Consider the following 20285-nt stretch of genomic DNA (forward strand, 5'->3'; position numbering starts at 1 on the left):
ACTTAAACTGGCTAGAACTTCTTAGTTTTCACAGCAGTTCTTGCACAGCCTCAGTACAGACTTCAAGTTAATAGTTAAAACAACTGGAAAACAACCTTCTCAAGGTTATTGAGCCTCTCCTGCAGTTGGCTCTTTTTGGTCTCGGCGATGGAGAGACATGACTTCACGTCTTTCACCTCCTCTTCCAGGCTAGTTGTATGTCCTGTGGTAGGTAATTACAAGTGTATAGATATACATAGTAAGCACATAAATCGCCTAGTCCGATCTGTCAGGCTGTGTATTACACGATAACAAAAAAAGTAAAAAAAAAAAAGTAGAAACTACATGGAAAACAACCTGACTTCTGAAGGTGAGACATGACATAATGTTCCAGAATACATCATATATTTACTTAGTTTTATACTTTTACCTATCTCCACCCATATGTGGACTTTTTTTTAAACCAGTACGAGTGGAAAAAATGGAGGCATCATGCAAACAGGCCAGACTTTGTTATTGAATGTTTCCAAACTGCATCGCACAAGAGGTTCTGGCGCCGCGTTAGCATCCGTGGCCCCTTTGCTTCAGGCTTTTTGAAAAGATGTTTCCACCTATGACTTAAAGATTTCCAAAGACTTGCTTCAAATAAACAATTAACATCTTATTGCCAGTCGTAGCTTGTGTTGGACGTGATTTTATTACCGCAGCAGATGTTACCATTAAAAAATTTTAAAAAAACAAAATAAAACAACAACAACATTAAGTGATTTTGGTAATTTGATTAAGCTTCACATTATTAAAAATGGCATTCGATATAATTCATAATGACCACTTGTGTGCACAAAGCCCTGACATTAACACAAGGGCTCACTCACCCTGTAAGTCGGCGATAACGTCCGTCTTGATAATGCGCTCCCTCCTCTCCGCCTCCAACTCAGCCCGCAGTGTCGTCAAATGCCTCTCCAACTCCATCTTGCCCTCCTCCAGCTGCTTGCACTTCTCCTGCACCTCCCTGAGGCTCAACTCCAGGCTCTGGGCCTGTTTCTGCATCTCCGCCTGGCTCTTCTTTAGCCTCGTGGCAGCCTCCTGCTCCACCTGAAGTGTCTCGGCCGCCTCCTCGAGCTGCCGATGAGAAGGAAATGACGTGAACAATTAACATAAATTATCAATATTAAGCCATAATTAATAATTAGAACCCCTTCATCATCATTGAAGATAATTCATTACTATTACTATGGAAATACATACTTATTAATGTTAAAAAAACAAGCATTCGCAACTTTAGTTGCATCCACCCAGGCCTCAACATGTCACAAAGTCTAACGTTACCAACTCATACTATTTGACTCATATTCCCCTATGTTGTAAAAATGTACATACAGTATTCATCGCATATACATTATGCGTTTTACTACTCATGAATTTACCGATTTGCTTTTTTCCTGTGGAAGCTATCCCCAGCTATTTCCTGAAAAACTCACCTCTCGCATTTTTTTAAATGCCCTAAGAGGCCACATATGTCACCAAAGCTGTTTTGGGATCATCATTTTTATTATATTTAAAATTTGAAAGCTAGTAAGTTAGTGTGGGAATATGATTTTTTGGGGGCACAGCTTGATTATTGTAGTTTTAGTTTTCATATATTCTTTCTATTCCTCAAGTGTGCCACTACCCTATCACGAAATGAATCAAGCCTTATTCTATTGTATTGCACCAACAAACAGACACAAAGACATAAACCCCTTGGTAGAGATTTGCGTTGTTTTTTTTCTGTGTTGGCTCTTTAAATATTCATTCTATCTGTCTACCAGTTTGTCAATAGAAAATACTTATTCAGACATCACTCTTTTTCCTTACTTGTTTCTGCAGCTGGATGTTCTTTTCATTGGAAATCTGTGAATTGTGGTTCCTCTTCTTCAGATCTTCTAACTGGTCCCTCAAGTTGTTCACTAGGGTTTAACGATATAAGTAGAAGATCGATTAAGCAAAGGGTTAATCAAACACAGTAGCTACAAATGCGCAGTAGAACACAAAGAATGAAGGTTGGCCACACTGAAATATGGCTGCTTACATTCATTCTCCAAGCCACGCTTCCTGTCCGTCTCAATCTCTACTTTGCGCTGGTTCTCGGTACTCTGGAGCTGCAGCAACGCTCGCTCGCGCTCCATCTGCCTCAGCGAGGCCTCCATACGCTGTCTGCTATTCATCTGACCAGAGGGACAAGAACACAGACTAAGCAGAATAAAACAGCTAAAACTGTTGCTGCGATGGCATCCATCCTCACCTCCTTGTCTAAATCCTTGACCAACTTGTCTAAGCGGTTAGAGGCATTTCTGTGGAGAAAGAGCAGTTTTAACTACAGAATTTGGAGTCATCCATTATTATCTATGAAGTTCCCCTCCTACCGGAACTTGTGCTCCAGCTCGTCTTTTGCCTGCATTTCATGGTCGAGCTGCTCCTCCAGTTCATTCAGTTTTTTCTGCAGTTGCTAACAAAACAGAATAGAATATGATTCAATACTACCACCGTACCTCTATTAATTCAACTTCACAGTGTCCATATGTCAGCAATTGCTTACTTCTTTCTTGTTGTCAGAGCGCTGTTGCCTTTCCTCTAATTTTTCCTTTTCGTTCTCAGAATCTTCCTCTGGGCTGTTTTCCTTTGGCTTCAGCAGCCTGAGAGAAAAGAGAGGCAAATTTTTGCAACGGTTTGTAGTTTTTGTATTTAAATAAAATAACCATATGTTTATATCTTAAGGACTTTGAGACTTTCACGCTTCTGGATTGGTTTTGATCATGATGATGAGAGACGTTTAACGGTTTAACGATATCTGGAAATCATTACATGACCCTTCAACATGGTTTTATGACAAACAAGGAATCTGAAGCCATTTTAACAAGATGGAAAAATGGTTCCCAGATACAAAAGGCAGTGTTAGTGTATATTTTCACCTGCATCTGCATATCCTTTTGACAATGCATGTGACACTTATTTTAAAAAAGAATGGACTATGGACTGTAATACACACATCTATCTTGAGAAATCGAAGACTGCAGAGTAACAACAACTGCTAGTAATAACAGCATTCAGACGGCCTCAAACCAAAAATGGAGGTTTCGTTTCTTTCTTTTTTTTTTGCATGCACGCTGAGAGCATGCAAGCTCATGGTGAGAGGCAAGGGCAATTTTAGGCCGGCTGTCAGAACAAGGCAGCACAGTGTGCAGAGTGAACAGGCGTACAGTGTGTGAGTTCTGGAGGGCTCTATTTAAAAAAATGAAAAAAATAAAAAGTAGCCACCGTAGCCTCTGTTTCCTGTGTTGGAGGCCTGCGTTACCTTTGCTACACATGAGAGTCATTTGAGTGGAGGAAACTACATGGAAACTGACATTTAACAACAACAAAAAAAGACTAACAAGCAGGTGTCACAATAAAAGAAAGAAAGAACACTTACTGGTCTTCCTTAAAGTAGGTGAAGCCGACAAATGGAAGCTGGTTGCCCACAAAGGCTTTGGGTGGTGGGAAGGTCTCAACGGCTCCTTTATCATCCTCGATGTCATCAAAGTTTCTGGTGTCAATGTCGCTGTTCAGTTCAGGTACGACGGGAGGCACAGCTGGAGAAAGACATTTAAACACGTTGAAAGCCTTCAAAAGCCCCCTTCACAAGTGAGCAGGCTTTGGCAGTGCTGCTCGTAGTGTGAAAAAAAAAAAAACAGCGAGACTTGGGTAAGGCTGGCGTGACCACTGCTCCTTTTCACGCACAGTGCTCACTTTGTGTATACGCACACTTTGACACTCACACACACAAACAGGCTTTCACAAATAGACTAAACGTTGCAATTTTCTCAGGGAACGCACACTTAAAAAAAATTAAATCCATCACAGGATGACACAGAATGGCAATTGGTGAAGTAAAACACTCCACTAAGGCTTTAAAGCAAATTATCACCTGCATGTGAGGCATTTGTGTCTTATATTAGCACATTAAGAAAAATGACCAAAAATCGTGCAAAGTTAATAAGTGCTACAAATAAACTCCTTGATCTGCACTTTTATCTGGAGCCACATCAAAGTTAAGGGTTCGTCCTTGGCTCATGCCAAAAGAGCTTTTGATTAATCGCTAAACTGAATAGCTTGTCCCTGGGTTGATAACCCAGCAGTGAGCAGAATGTCACCCGAATCTGTTCATTTTTATGAATAATCCATTTTATGCCTAAAATACAAAAACATCACATTCTTGGCAGAATCCAATAAGTTTACTAACTGTCATTAAATCAAGAATAAGTGACATTGAGTCTTCCTTGCAAGCTTAATTCATTTTCATGGTAACAAATCTGAAAGTAGAGAGCAGAGAAATGAAGCAAATCAAGATTTAAAAAAAAAAATATCCCAAAATTGGTGAGCCGGAAAGAGAAACGGGCCCTTGTGGCTCCGTTTCCCAGAATGCACCTTGATAGAGGGTGGCTAATGACAGACAGCAGTGGCCACAGTGACAGCAAGAGAGCGGGAGCAAACCCCGCTACTGGGGCATCCCTTCTCATTAGGCCCCGCCGCACGGCTGGCCCCACCCGCCCACGAGGAGGGTGCCGCAGCCAGGCGCGTCCATCCATTCATGCGTGGTGACGACGTCTTAAAGTCGAACATGCGAGGCACATGCATTGTTGATATTTTTAAACTGGAGGGTGCACCGAACCCTGCAGGTGCTGTTTGGTGTGTGTGTGTGATGTGTGATGTGTGTGTCGTGCACATACGGAACAGCGGGGTTTTCACCTTCCAGACTTGCCGGATTCTGATCAGAAGTTGTGCATCGTCTTAATGGAAGCCAGGTGAAGCAGAAGGAGGCTGCACATCGTCTTATACATAATGCTATAATATTTTCATCTGTAGTGCAATTATTAAAACTTCACAACTGATGTTTGAGCTCTCCTAAATGTACTGTAAGTGCTAATATTTTTTTAATTCTTTTTTTTTAAAGGATGAATAGCATTCCATTACATTGGGGTGAGAATTCATAAAAAAAATATAAAATTTCATGTGTACAAAAATTGTCACTACTTAACTATATATATATTTTTTAATTAAAAACTGTTACTTATTCTTTTGAAGCTAAGCTGTTCCAACATTACCTAAATTGATTATCTTGACTAACAGAAAACTGAAGCTATAAAGTCCCCAAAGCTTCAGTTTAAAAAAAAAAAATAGTTTTGTTTTTGTTTTTTTGTTTTTTAAATTGAAGTAATATACACTGGACGCTTCTTAAAATATATGATTTCTATGTCTTTGTGCGGTTGTTATCCTTCTCTTGCTGTGATAAAACCCAATCCAAAACCATGCAGTGCAAGCGTGTCATGTAATTATTTACCCAAAGCTCCGACCCAAAGCTTGATAAAAGCCAGATAAAATGAGATAATAATTGGCTCACACCTATCAGGCTGCTTTACAGGATTTGGTGCCAAACAACAACAGCCTTTTGCTTTGATTAGTGTGACTATATCTTGTTAGAAAGGGTTGAAATGTGTCTCTGCTTTTAGTATATAATCTATATTTATAGGACATATTTGCTCTGCGTTGTTCCTGCTTGCAGCTCTTCTATGTTGCCTCATGCAGGATGAGCACATGGAGAGCATATGTGCCAAAAATACAGGGCATGGAAGTCCTCAATCAACTAATAATACAGAACTGTGACTGGTCCACTGGCACCAAAATGGTCAAAACAAGAAGTAAAGTAGAAACTAACAACCAGAAGGAAGCTAGAAGAAATCCAAAAAGACACTTACTCTCTCGGATGTTGTCAAAGGTCCACTGGTCGCTTTTGAAGAAAGGATGGCTTTTGATCTCCTCCACTCCGGTGCGGCCTAGACGAACCTCCCTGCGCACAGCGGTGGCGTAAAACAATCAGACTGAAAACACCTCCCACTATCACCATCATCACAGTCACTGTTGAGAGGACTGACCGCTAGGTGTGGACCACAGTGACCAGCATGGACAACCACATGACCACTGGTGGACACGCACCAGAACCTCCTGTGACCGCCCGAGAAAATAACGGTCCGATTAACTATAACGGACTAAAGCGCCCCCCCACCCTTCCACCTCTCTGAAACTCCACCTTCACTTTCTTTCCACCCCCTTCTTCCTCCCTCTTCCACTGCTGGGTGCACGGGAAGAGGGGCGCGGCAGCTTGGCCTTGCCACGTGTGGGACATTCCATACTCAGCCAAGAGGAAGAAAACGGAGGGGCGGGGAGCAGAAAAGGGAGAAGAGCGGTTTAAAATCCCCGCTAACATATAAAAAAAAAGAAAAAAAGAAAAAAAACCGCTATGGTTCTGTCAAAATGGAAGGAAGCATGGTATGAAATCACAGCAGAGTGGTGATAACCGGGAGCAGGCGAGGTGACTTTTTCACCTGAGAGAATTGCAAACGAGAGTCAATAAACAGTGAAGAAAAGTGAAAGGCTCCTCTGTAGTGAGGTAGAAAGGGTCTTGTCTGAGCCCTCTCAGGTGGGGGGCAGGGCTACTATTGTAAATAGGAAGTTGTCTCTTCTGCAGGGGAAAGGTCCTTGTCACATTTTCACGGTTGCTTAACTTTTACAAGTAGTTTTCTTTAGTATTTGAACACAGTTTTCAATTATTCACAGGGTTCATGCAGTTCAGGTGTTAAAAACTGTGTTAAAGCAATTTCAAGATATATTTTCAAGCTTAGAGAGATGAGAGTATGTTAAAATTATTAAATAAATTGATTTATTGAGAATTGTCACATTTATGTAATTGTTGATTAATTACAGTAAATGTACAAGGCTGCAACCAGCCAAGGGTTTGTTGACTCAGTCAACTAGTTTGCTCTAAAGAAACACATAATACAAACTAATGGGAAGCTGAACTACATTTATGCAGACCTCCATGATGGCACAATTCCTGTTTGCTGTTTTGTGCTTGAGTTAAGTGTAAACATCAACAAGGCATTGGAGTAGAAACCTGTCAGTTAGAAAGGCACAGATGAGGTCTTTGGCCTCCTGGGACATCTCAACATCATCCGGGAAGATGAGGGAATTCTTGTGGTTCATGATCTTTCCGTAGGTTCCCACAAGGGATTCAGCATAGAAAGGTGTTTCACCTGTGTCGTAAATCATTTAAGATAAGGAAACCTTTATTAGTCTCACAATGGGGGAACATTTTGGAAAAAAAAAAAAAGATTTACCATTAAATGAATACCAATGGGACAAAACTAAAAAGTATCTTTGTCAATCCAGATTTTCATGCAAGCGTACATAATGTTGCGATTGGTGAGTGTGTTAGCATATTATATCCACAAGGGGTCACTCACCCACTAACAGCTCGTACATAACGACCCCGACAGACCACCAGTCGCACTCCCGCCCATAGTGACCCATTCCTCCCTGAGACTGAAGCACCTCAGGGGAGATGTAGTCAGGTGTTCCTACGGCAGTGTCACAGCGCACCATGCCTGTCTTTGGACACACAAAAACAAGATAATATATGTATGGAACTCAACAATTTAAGAGTGGGGAGTTGCCATGTGGTAACGAGGGCAAGAAAGCACAATATTGTACCACTCAAATTTACACCTATGGGAAATGTAGAATCCATTTATGAAACATCCATTCATCCATTTTTATATACCGCTTGTTCTCATTAGGGTAACAGGTGTGTGCTGTTTTTCTGTTACAATCTACTAAACACTAGGTGGGGCAGTTCAGCTGTGAAAAAAGGCAACCGGCTCTTCAAAACTCCAGGTGTGTTGAGAAGAATGTCAAAGAGCATGGATGCTAACTTACAGAGTCCATCTTCATGCACGTGCCAAAGTCGGCCAGTTTAAGGTGCCCGTGGTGGTCGAGCAGCAGGTTGTCGGGTTTGACATCGCGGTGGATGAAGCCCATGGAGTGGATGGCGTCCAAGGCCAGCACCACCTCGGCCGTGTAGAAGCGAGCCCACTTCTCTGGGATGTCGTAGTTAAAGATGAGTGTGACCACGTCGCCGCCCGGCATGAACTCCATCACCATGTAGAGGTGGCGGTCATCTTGGAAGGCGCAGCACAACTACAAAACACACACACACACACACACACGAGCGCACGTCAGTCACACACTAATGCACACTCATTTTAAATGAACCCAAATATTCCATTTGTTACTGATTGTTAATAAAACAACCATGTATCATTTACTCACTGCTTCTTACTATTGTATATTCATAAACAGGGAGTTCTTGTTAGTTCTGCAAACTTTAATCCTTGTTCATACGAAACTGCTTAGAGAAAATTAAAAAGAAACGTTTTAAATGTTAATAAATTATACAACACCTTAGTGAACATATTAAGTTTAGACCAGTCATTTTTAAATTAACATTGCTAATGATTTAACTACACAGTACATGCTGACCACCAACATTACAGCCAATGTTTTCTTCATCATATTGTATTTCTCTATTTCAATTTTCTTCCTAAAAGTATGTTTGTAAGATATATGATTATAAAAATACTGTTTTTATTCTCATAATTTTACATTTATTATTTGAATATATTTTTAAAGTTTCAAGACATTACTACATAGTGAATTCAAATAGCATATAATTTTCAAAAATAACTTCTGAAAAACTTTTCTTTACTTCAAAAGATTGGGGCTTTTTGACAATTTCAGTGTCTCGTGTAAATGATGCATGGCACTTGATAGGAAAAAAAAGAGTAAAATAAGTAACATATATGTCAACGCAAAAAAATTAAAATACTTAAGTAACTTAAGTTTGTGGTCATAGGTTTACATAACCTGGCAGAATTTGTAAGATGGGTGCCATTGAAAGAAAACATCAGTGCTGAGGCAATACACATTTAATTTTATTATTAATGGGATTCAAATTAAACGATGAGCCATTTCAGAAAAGCCCAATCTATTAAAACATAGCAATAAAGAAACTACTGAGATGGTCCCCATTCTGTCATTTCCATTAAATACCCAATGTTTCACTATTTCCGCCAAGGTATGTAAACTTATAAATAAAAATTAATATAAAACAAACAAAATATTAATATAAAAACATTTAGAAAGTTGTCCAGTCAAGTGTCTAACAAGGTGCACACCTAAGTAGAAACGAGCAGAATTTGGATTGAATTAAGTGATATTAGCCTTGCGACAAGCTTCTTTCCTTAATTTCCACTCAATCTACTCCTTTTTACCACCTCGAGTGAGCATAAACTGTAATAAAAGCAGTACATGCTCACACCTGGATGACCCAGGGGCTGTTGGAGAAGGCCATGATGTGCCTCTCCTCCCAGAAGAAAGCCGAGTCGGAGCGCTTGATCATCTCGAACTTGTTTAGCTTCTTCATGGCATAAACCTTCCGAGAGGCCTTGTGTCGCACCTACAGCACAGATGTTGGCATACATACGATGTTAGCTTCACGAGAACAGCAAGATTGTCACAGTGTCACAATGATTAGGATTATTGACATAGACATAAGGCTGCAATTAAAGGCGCCCGCCTGGAGAATGGCATGCTCGCACATGTTTTTAAACTGCAGCGAACCAACCCCCCTGCATCACTGTCGTCCCACACACTGCTCCTGTCCAGACAGGTTTGTACCACAAACCTCTCAGCACACACCAAAGTCGAGCTTCTAGTGTCACACAAGATGCCTTGTGAGCTGGTGCGCTACTAAAATAGTGCTCAATTGTGATTGACACAGTCAGAAGGATATTAATTTAATGAATAGGGCTGGGTGATTAATAGATTTTATCACTAAACCCATGTTTAGTTGTCAGGATGAGTTTCTTTTTATGGCTTCTGTAGTTCAGAGTGTATCCCGCGGATGTGCACTGCTGAAACTGCTGCGAACAGCCAGGAGCTAGTTTACAAAAGCACGGTCAGTGTCACCAACTTTTGATTTGAGCCATCCGGTTGAAACAAATACTTTTTTGACTGCTCGAGTGTCTATTTTTCAGAATAGCAACCCGCACAGAAACAGAGAACATGAGTGGAATTATTTTCACATTGTTTTCTGTATGGCAAGAAAGCGCATGAGAAAAAAGCATGACAGCTGGAGGGGGTGCGGTGGTAAGGCTTCTTTATACTCGCGAAGTCACTACAGCTGTCCCGCGTTTTGTTTGCCTTTATACCCGCGCGCAGTTTTGAAAATGTACTGCAGTTCACCCCCAAGTCGGGGGTATTGGCTAGGACACCACAGGGTGGAGTTTCCTCTGCATTTTTTTGGCCATTTCCGGTAGACGTTTTTACTTTCCTTTCAGTAACAAGGAACAAAGCGACAACAATGGCGACCGTGGAACAGTGTCTGCTAGAACAAATGGACCTAGATGACCAGGTGATACGTTTAATTATGCTGCAAAATTGATCGAGAAGGCGGCGGCGTAGATGGTATGTAGAACCATGGGGCACGCTGAGTACGTCATCACAGCATGTGACTAAAACGGACCAATCACGAGAGTTGATCTCCGCGGCGTTCTACGCGCAGCAACAATTTTTGTCGTGTGCACGCCAAGCTACGCAGAGTGGCCGCCCGGGCCAATTCGTCGGTCATGTGATGCAATGCGGGCGTTTTCGGCCGCACAAGTATAAAGAGGCCTTTAACCCTTAACAGATATACGGTACGGACCAGTTAAACTGTTGATTTATTGAGGAGTGGTCGCATATGTACATTTTGACAAAAGGTACATTTTTCCAAGAGAAGGCACTTATTTTCTTATCTGTAAATAAAAACTTTTTCCCCTTTTATTTCTCATATTTTTTGCTTCTCTTATGTAGCCAAATACTGTAGCCCTTTTTTTTTTTTTTTTTTTAAACCCAATCACAGTATAAAGCAGACCATGTGATACACCTCAGTAGATTGCGCAGGTCTACCTAAAAGAGCGGCCGGTGGGCACACAGTACACAGAGTTTATGAGCGGGATCTCACCAGCTGCACTTCTCCATAAGCGCCTCTTCCGATCACCTTCACCTTCTCGAAGTCTTCGAGCTTGACCTGCAGCTCGCGCAGCTGGCTCACCGCCTTTTCATCTGCGCAGAGAGAGATATCGATGTGTTGCCGCAGCAACACGGAGGTCAAACTTCAATCGCTCAGGTTGAGAGAAGAGGGTGAGCTGTTAACATCAAGATCAGGGACGCGTGAGTCGGGTCTTCATACATTTTCTAGCAGAGTTAATGGGAAACTCTCGTTGCTAACAGTAACTCTTTGAAGAAAAACTGAGCGAGAATGTGTGTTATCGATGACATGTCTATCGATAGTTTAAGTCGTCCTTGCTTTATGGAAGCCAAAATATAAAGTTGCTGATATTGGCTTTATAAGGCTGTTGTATATGACAGTGCTTCCCAACCAGTTTGATGCAGCACACATTTGTGCCGCAAGAGATCATCCGGTATACTGTGGGAAAATATTCAGTTTCACTTAATTGGTCTGAAAATTATTTAGTTACTACAAATGTATCTTTGTTCAACAATCTACACCAGTGAAATATAGTGTGGGGCAGAACATCCATCCATCCATTTTCTGAGCCGCTTCTCCTCACTAGGGTCGCGGGCGTGCTGGAGCCTATCCCAGCTGTCATCGGGCAGGAGGCGGGGTACACCCTGAACTGGTTGCCAGCCAATCGCAGGGCACATAGAAACAAACAACCATTCGCACTCACAGTCATGCCTACGGGCAATTTAGAGTCTCCAATGAATGCATGTTTTTGGGATGTGGGAGGAAACCGGAGTGCCCGGAGAAAACCCATGCAGGCACGGGGAGAACATGCAAACTCCACACAGGGGGGGCCGAGGATTGAACCCGGGTCCTCAGAACTGTGAGGCTGACGCTCTAACCAGTCGTCCACCGTGCCGCCTGGGGCAGAACAATTAAATGCTATTCCACTAGATGGCAGAAGGTAAATGATTAACCTGATTAACCTGTGTAGTGTGCATCCAATTTTGTTTTGTTTTTTTCGTTTGGTGGTGTGCCATGAGTTTTTTTTCCTGAATGTATAATATGTGCCTTGTCTCCATAAAGGTTGGGAAACACAGGCATGGTACATACACATACATATACATGCAAGCTCACACAGTAGCACTTACATCGGTTGAGAAATGTTTCGATGTTCTTGTTCTTCCGCAGAGCAGGATAGTCCAAATCATGAGCCAAGGCATTTATGGAATCCTGGAAGAAATATAATATAATCAGCCAAGAGATGCTATAAATATGGAAAGTCAGGACATGTAATTGGGAGCAATAACAAAGCTACTTCTTTTCAAAACAATGAAATGTGTTAGTTTTTTTTTAAATCTAGATATTCAAACATTTGCAAGTTGTCCGTCCATCTAGCCATCTGTCCATTTTCTATATTACTTAACCTGTTCCGCGTCCCGGGTGAGCTTGAGCCTTTATCAGCTAACTTTGCACAAAAGGCGGACTGCACGCTGGACTGGTTGCCAGGCAATTGCAAGGCGTCGGGTGGAAACCTTGCATCTCCAAAACTATAACTTTCCAGAAACCCCAAGAAATGGCATGTTTGTTGTGCCATTAACACTGCATCATCAAAGAGAGCAAGCCATTTTAAACATCCCAAGATTAGTCAATCATTTGTAAAAATAATCACGTAGGTTCTGACCAATAGTATTGATTTGTGAGGGAAAAAAAAAAAAAAGAACATGACATATTGGATACTGTACGTGGGTTTTGGCCCGATGCGAGCTATATAAAGATGGACGGACAACCATGAAGACTCGCATTCACACTGACTGGAAGAGAACCCACGAGTGAACAACTACAGGTGAGGTCCGTCAGTCACAAGGAAGTAATTTGATTCATTATTTCAGGTCTTGCCTGGACTTCTCAAACTTGGAGTCTGGGCTCAAAGCAGATCCTGGGTCAGTCTTGAATGGGTGAGTAGGACGCTATTTATTGACGATTGCACACATGGTCTTGATTCATTTTCTTTCTCTCTAATGTCGGCCAACAGAGACGAGAGCATGGGTTGCCAGGTGAGATGGGCTATTTCCTGGTTAACCTGGACTGTTACCACTCCCTGGGTTTCTTCCACCAGTCGTCAAGTTGAACCTTTTTGACCCTTTGGAGCCATAGTGCTTTGGCATTCCTAACAACTCATCATGTTTGTTTGTGGCATCGACCACATAGAGCAAACATGAAACCTAGCAGTAAGTTCAGACCGCGATGACCTGATAGCTGACTATGGCCATGATGGACAGGGACTCTTAAACTACTACTAAAATTCATATTTGAAATTTTGCACACATCCCAAAATTCTGTTCCAAAGCCTGCAACCCTTGCCACCCCATACCCCCACCAAACCATTTGAACTCAGGTCTCTTGACAGAATATGACACAATAGGTTGGATGAAATGCTGTAAATCACAAAACAGCCATTTTCATCTCAACACAGGACCCCCTCCCTGTCGGTCAACACAGCAGGACAGACGGGTGGACAGGGGCTAAATGGGCTGAACGCTGTGGCCCCACTTGTGTCATCGGGGGCATCGGGTTTCAGCATGGAATCAAAACGCCACGGCTCCAAGGTGTGTCTTCTCGGTCCGCTTGTCGGTGGACATGTGCCTGGGTGGGCAGGGGGGCATCCGGAACAATTCTGCAACTTTAAATAGCAGCGGTGAAGAGAGATCTCCCCCACTGCAGACGGGTGGAAATAGACCGCAGGCTCACATGCTATTTATTGTGGGACAAACAGCTTATGGCTTTGGACTGACGTTGCCATTACGCACGCATGCGTGTATATGCATATACGCTGCAATGATGTTACCGAAATAGAAGGAACACACAAAGAAGGCTGACATTTTTATCATACACAAATACAGTACATCTTCATTTAAGTCTATTCCGAAATTATGACATGTCTACATAACTTTTCAAGACTTTCTCTGGCTTTTTGACTTATTCCAAAAGAAGGACCAGACTCAACAAGCAGTCTTAAGAGGAATGTGAAGGTGATAAGAATATGCGCCTGTGGCGCGAGATACATTCAAAGCTTTAAGACTCCAGCATTAACAAATGTGGTGTAACTTATGATCAAAACTACATTTTTGTTGTTTTGAAATTTAAACACAATCAGTTCGGGGTGTACCCCGCCTCCTGCCCGATGACGGCTGGGATGGGCTCCAGCACGCCCGCGACCCTAGTGAGGAGAAGCGGCTCAGAAAATGGATGGATGGATGAAATTTAAACATTTTACACTGGTTAGGTAACAAGATGGCAAAGGTAGTGGAGGTCAAAGTTCAAGTTTCGGTCCTGGTCCTCTCTTTTGAGGCCTGGTGCACACTGAGCGACGCCACTGAAAGCAAATGGACGATTATGAAAAAAATACGCTAGGCGACTCCCCGCCACACATCAGGCAATTGTCCATTGCACGTATAAACTACCTCCCTGCAACTAAAAAACTGTGACCCCCATTCTTCTTATGGGGTAACAATACACATACATTATATTGTATTATTATTTTTTTATTTTTTTACTGAACCACAAACAACATCAAGCCCAGGGAGTGGTCAAGCAAGAAGCAGCATTATATATACTGTAAAATATTTTACTTGTAAGGCTTGACAATGACAGCGGCCGGTTGAATCTCGCTTATAACCGGGACACGTATTTTGGTTGCGAAAGCTCACGTGATATAACATGGCATTTTTGATTGCCCGTTACATCGGCGACATTGCTACGCTGTTCATTGAACCCCGCACACACAACAGTTCAGTCGGTTTGGGCCGCAACGCTATGTTTGCGGTGGGCCTAATGAAAAAAAAAATAAATAAATAAAAATCGGGATGATTGTTCTGGGACGAAACGTCGATTTTTGCTAACATCTGATCGAAGACACTAAAAGAAAGATGGAGTCCTAAAGGGACCTTTTTTTTTTTTTGTCAGAACCCTTGGTGAGAAGTAATTGGCCTGCTATTACATTCTTATTGCTAACAGCAGACCAAGATTTTATCATCTGCCTAAGGCTGATAAAACAATCATAACATCATTGCCATGTTTCCAGGTGATCTTCAGTCTACAATTCCACTCACAATTGCCAGTCAACTCACATGTGATCTCGTGTGTTTATAATGTAAATCCCTACGATTCGACAATTAGAGGAAACTCCTTTTGATTGTTGTTTCTGGAGTCTGAACAAATCTCAACATGATTAGGTAGCGTGTCCTTAAAAAAACTGTTGGCTGAGGTTGGCTCACTCAGACTTCAAAGAGACACTTTACAGAAATATCATTCTAATAAATAATGTTCTTTTTTCCCCCCACCGTTAAGTCAGGAATTTAAGGATAGCGACCAGTTCAACAAGGAGATTAAAAAATAGATATTAGATACACTATAATACAATATTCAAATACAGCAGAACATCCCAAGTTCAACCAAAATATTTAGGTAAAATATTCCTTAAAAGTGCAACAAAACTTAAAGTTTAAACCATCATCATGCATGAAGTCACACAAAAATCTTGAGCGACTTCAGCTCAGTGAGCAACTAAAGGTGTTTTTGTTGTTTTTTTATGCCACCACGGAAGGTTACCAGCGATAGCAAACACTGCTCAACGCAAAGTACACGAAGCGCCCAACTAAAGCTAAAGAGTCATTTGCGATCTATGTATTTAAAAAAGGAGAGTATATATTTATCACTTGGTCATAATAGTAATAAAATAGCTAATAGGAAAGTAGTAATGGGTATTTTTACAAGTTGAGAAGTGGTGACATATACGCCTGCGTCCTCGCACTTCTGGTGTATTTTTCAAATGGATCGATCGGTATAAACAGCACAAGGTAAGAGGTACTGTATATCTCTGCAAACACCTTCCTGTTCCCTCTCCATTATGTGTCTGTTAGGTGTCTTCAAATATTTTTTACTTTTATTCTATAATGGTTAACTAGGAATGTAAAGACGCTACCGGTACTTAAAACACTGTTGACAATGTTATTTAATACATGTTTTAATGACGGTGACAGTTAGAGCTTGGAACAAATTATTTCCTATGTGCTAAGTGTTTTGAAATTAAAACTGTATCTTTCGTATTACCTTTGAATTCAATTAAATTGAGGTGTTTCATTTTAGACAATGTGTGGATGGTGAGCACTTGTTGGGGATTCCTATTGTTGTAAAACAGCAAAATTCCCCTCATGTTAAAAGATAATGTATGGACAATAGACTGAGAACTCTGCAACACTGTTGAAGTGATGTCTTCATTTTGAACCTTGACCATTCATGGTTCAATGATAAGCATTAAGCACACGAAAACTGCAAACACTGCAGTTGCGACACCTGCCGAACCTCGCAAGAAATCTGTTTCATGCTTTCATTGGGGTTTATTTTACTGATGCTAACAACAACATCAAAAATATTAGTGTTAGTGAACAAACGGGAAGGGGATGACGTGAGGTCACAGCGGGTTATCGCCATCTCAATTCCAGGACGTGACCTCACTCTTCCTGTGTGGGACGGGCCCACGGCAGTTAGTTGGCGTAGCGGACATTGTTGTGTCCATCTGGCTGGATGCTTAAAACAAGGCCGGGCGGGTGGCAGTTATTGCAAAGAAAAACACGCAACGTTACTTTCTCAAATTGCCATAGCATTATGTCATTTACAAGAGTGAAAAACATTCCTCTAATGACTCCACTGAGCTTTTTTTTTTGGGGGGGGGTTATTGGGTGGCAAACATTTGGAACTGTCATCCAAACTTGTTTTAGATGCTTAACAAAGATGTCCATTTTGTGCTGGCTGAGTCTGAATGAACCAATGCATAAGCAACAGCTGGCAAGTGAACTTTGTATTGGCACAACACAGCAGCAGAGTCAAAGGTAGCCTAACACGAAGTGATCATAACTAGTTATGTTCATTACCACTTTTTTTTCCCCCTCAGACTGATACCAGTAGAGTACTCCCCCGATACTAAGGACCTATACTACTATTTATACATAACATTTCAAATGAATACAATGACAGATAATTCGTTTCTGATGTGCATGATGATTTGCCGATGTGTCAAACGGCCGCAGTGTAGTGCCAACTACTGGCGAGGAGGACCTTTTTGCCTTAAGTATCGGTGGCTAGTATCGGCAGCATTCACGAGTACCCGATACCTTGAAATAAGGCCGGAATCGGCCTGAAAGCGATACTCCCCCATCCCTAATCATAACATTCGATCCATTTACTTTAGTATTTCTTCATGAGCGTTGTGGTAAAGATGAAGCCCAACCCAGTTGACCTTTGGTGAGGCAGGGTTATACCCCGAACTGGTCACCAGTCAATCCTATAGGCACATATAGACAAACATTCACATCTATGGACAATTTAGTTGTCTCCCCTGATACTAACATGCTTGTTTTTTGGAACGTGGAAGGCGTACAGAAGATGGAGAAAACCCCACACAGGAAGGAAGCTGAGATTCAATCCCAGAACCTCAGAACTATGAGGAAGACGTGCTAACCATTAGTCCACCATGAATAACGAAATAACGAATAACAAACATATTCTCAGCATTGATCCAAATGAAGCCTTGTGTTGGATCTCATTAGATTGTGAAAGTGTACCTAATAACCTGTCCCGTGAGTGTTTGTATGTTTACAGGTGTCAAATGAGCTCGTCTAACCTGCGGCCATTATGACGCTACAATAATGGCATTTCCACCTCTTACCTGAGTTGTCCTTCGATTTTTTATTTTTTTTTCCGACTCACCAGCAGTGTTTCCAAGTTTAGCATCGACTCCGGGTTCCTCATGAGGACCTCCAGCTTATTGAGCCGGCTTTCCAGTCTGCTCTCCGCCCCGAGCATGCTTAATATTCCTCTTCAGATATCATAAATAAACTAATTTAAAAAAATAAAAACAAAAACACACCGGAAGTGTGATCTTTGGATCCCTCTTGACGTTATCTAGGCTTGATTACTCACGACTTGCCAGTTGCTCCTCGTGCCAGCACTCCGGTAAGTAGCAGTTAAAAAGTTAGGCAGGTTAATGAATTATCCGCGTACAAAGTTCTTCATCAAAAAAGTGTTCCTTAAAAGTGTCCACGGGCAGGGGAACCGGCAAAGCGGACTCCTCGGAGTGCCGAGCCGACGCGAGGCGGCTTTGCTCTGCTCAGGTGAGCCCGCTTCGATCTTGTCGCAGGTGCAAGCCAAGCAAAACTGATCCGAGGACAGCTCGACGCACACGCCGCTGTCAGATGAGATGCGACATGACACTTCCGGTAAGGACCACCAAATTAAAACTTCTGCTTTTGAACTCCTCTTTCAAACTGGAAAAACTCATGTTGACATCGTAGCCTGTGAGAAAATAAGAGGAAGGAGAGTTGGGGACAAAACTGAACTATTGTTTTTGCTTGGTTTGTCTGATGGGTGTGGCTGCCTGTCTTTTTTTTTTATCAGTGACGGCCCAAATAGCTGGTATGTAAATGACGTCTATAAGTGACGATAACACTCTTGTTTTTTAAGCAACTTTAATGACAGTTTTTATTTTATTACAAAGTGAATATGATTCTGATGTTTAAAAAAAAAAAGAACACATTTGCGACATTAAAGAAATCGTGCATTTTTTTTAACAATATAAAAGAGTTCCCAGGTGTTTCAATAACATGTTTGTTTGTAATTAACTAGTAAAAAATACCAAGGTCAGGAATGGATCAACAATTAAAAGCCATATTTTCAGTCGTGAGGCGTCAGGGCCAGCAAGGCCTTCTCTGCTCGCCTTAACACTGTCTGAAGCACTCACCTACATTTACAACCTAAATTGTCATATTTGTTTCATGATGTATTCATTTACACGCGCTGACGTGTGCTTTGAAGCAGCACTGCCAGTTTAGCGACATCAGAAGCCACAATCAGTCAGCTTGCCATTCATTACGTGGTTAGTGGACTAACGCAGTGTGAGCGACTGCTCCATGCACCTTGGGAGTGTTTTCATTTTGTATTAGTGTGTTTGACTTTCACTGAAGCTTGCTTGTAACTCACAATTTTGCTCTCGGAACAAAACAGAAAAATCGAACAAGCGACAGCTCGCAACAACAACAACAAAAACAAAACTCGTAAGGTACCACAGTATGTTCCCTTCGTTTCGTAGCATTACTCTTGGCTGGAACGCTTCCAGTTTGTGTATGTGCTATTTCATAGCAATGGGACTGTTTCTTTAACCAATCGGATTCAAACAAACTTCGACCAGAAAAGCACATCTGTAGTCATCTGTTCACTTTGATACATACAAAAATCTGAATCTCTGGTGCGGATGATGTACTTTATTTAATACTTTTGTCATGTTATTCAATAAATATTGATGTTGAACACAGTTGTGTGCTGTTATATTGTGTAATGTATGGTATTGCTGATGTAATTTCAAAGTGATAGTGGTCATATTAAGAGCTGTATTATGTCAGATTAGCCCACACTGAAGGCCCAGTTATCAAATGCATGGTCTGCCGCTGATATATATTTTTTTACAGCACATGTGAAATGATCTCGTTTTAGGCTGTGGATCTTTTGTCAGTTGTACAGTCAACTCATGCCTTAAAAAAATAAAACTATATGTTATACACAGACACACAACTTAGTGCATTATTGACCGAACATTATTCTAACATTACTGTCACAAGCTAATACTGGTAACACTGTTAGCTAACACTAATCTGTGATAACACTGCCACTCTGATTGTTTTATAATCTTAGAATTTCTCACTTGATGGGTGGACAGGCACTCCAGAGACACATTGTATTTGTAGTCAAACATTTAAAATAAACCTTACCAAAAGGAGCATTACTTGCATTTGCAGCTCTACCTCTTGCTTTTATTTTGAAAGTGGTAGTTCCGGTAGGGCTGTGTTTTATTTTTACTTAATTGTCATCCACCTTCCCCACCTTACACATACATTATTATTATTAGCAAGTTTTTTTTGAGGACTTCAGCCCACCAGTTTTCTTCATCCATCCTGCCACTCGATGTTGTTGCCCCATGTCGGGATACACTTGCACCCTCCAATCTCCCCCACCCACCCCACCACTAGGCCGGAATTCCTGCCCCCTTATCTCATCTATCTCTTTCAAAGCCTCGACTCACTGACTTTCAGTATTTAAGGAATGCTGATGCACAGTCTCGCAGACATGCGGCTGCAGCTAAAAATAGACTTTAGCAACTAAGATTATGGCTGTCATAGGCCTGAATTACTTAATTATGTAAACACAGATTCAAGATTCAGACATGGCACTCAGGGGGGAGAAGAATTGTTGCTCTTAGAAGAACTTTTATTTAACTTTACAAAGAGTTCAAATACAAACAACCTGTGGTATTTATTCAGTGGGCTAAATGTGT

The 20285-nt window shown here is 41.5% G+C and overlaps 1 protein-coding gene across 6 annotated transcripts in view; it reads right to left on the minus strand.

The window, feature by feature from the left end:
• The window catches only part of LOC133468003 (rho-associated protein kinase 2-like), a 31007-nt gene extending 12886 nt beyond the window's left edge, over positions 1-18121 (minus strand). Inside the window, exons 1-16 of one of the 6 annotated variants that reach the window (XM_061753315.1) lie at positions 17669-18121; positions 12052-12133; positions 10898-10998; positions 9212-9349; positions 7771-8031; positions 7299-7443; positions 6950-7088; positions 5754-5845; positions 3431-3590; positions 2558-2654; positions 2385-2467; positions 2264-2312; positions 2051-2186; positions 1837-1928; positions 855-1101; positions 96-202 (exon numbers count right to left, since the gene is read on the minus strand). In XM_061753315.1, the coding sequence (XP_061609299.1) occupies positions 96-202; positions 855-1101; positions 1837-1928; positions 2051-2186; positions 2264-2312; positions 2385-2467; positions 2558-2654; positions 3431-3590; positions 5754-5845; positions 6950-7088; positions 7299-7443; positions 7771-8031; positions 9212-9349; positions 10898-10998; positions 12052-12133; positions 17669-17764 (2025 nt within the window). In that variant the 5' untranslated portion in view covers positions 17765-18121. Of the gene's footprint in view, positions 1-95; positions 203-854; positions 1102-1836; positions 1929-2050; positions 2187-2263; positions 2313-2384; positions 2468-2557; positions 2655-3430; positions 3591-5753; positions 5846-6949; positions 7089-7298; positions 7444-7770; positions 8032-9201; positions 9350-10897; positions 10999-12051; positions 12134-17668 lie in introns of those variants that run through there. The other 5 variants (XM_061753317.1, XM_061753318.1, XM_061753316.1 and 2 more) reach the window with 5 other exon arrangements.
• Between the last annotated feature and the right edge of the window lie 2164 nt (positions 18122-20285).

The sequence above is a fragment of the Phyllopteryx taeniolatus genome, chromosome 18 (genome assembly GCF_024500385.1).
Source record: "Phyllopteryx taeniolatus isolate TA_2022b chromosome 18, UOR_Ptae_1.2, whole genome shotgun sequence".
In the NCBI taxonomy this organism is placed as follows: Eukaryota; Metazoa; Chordata; class Actinopteri; order Syngnathiformes; family Syngnathidae; genus Phyllopteryx; species Phyllopteryx taeniolatus.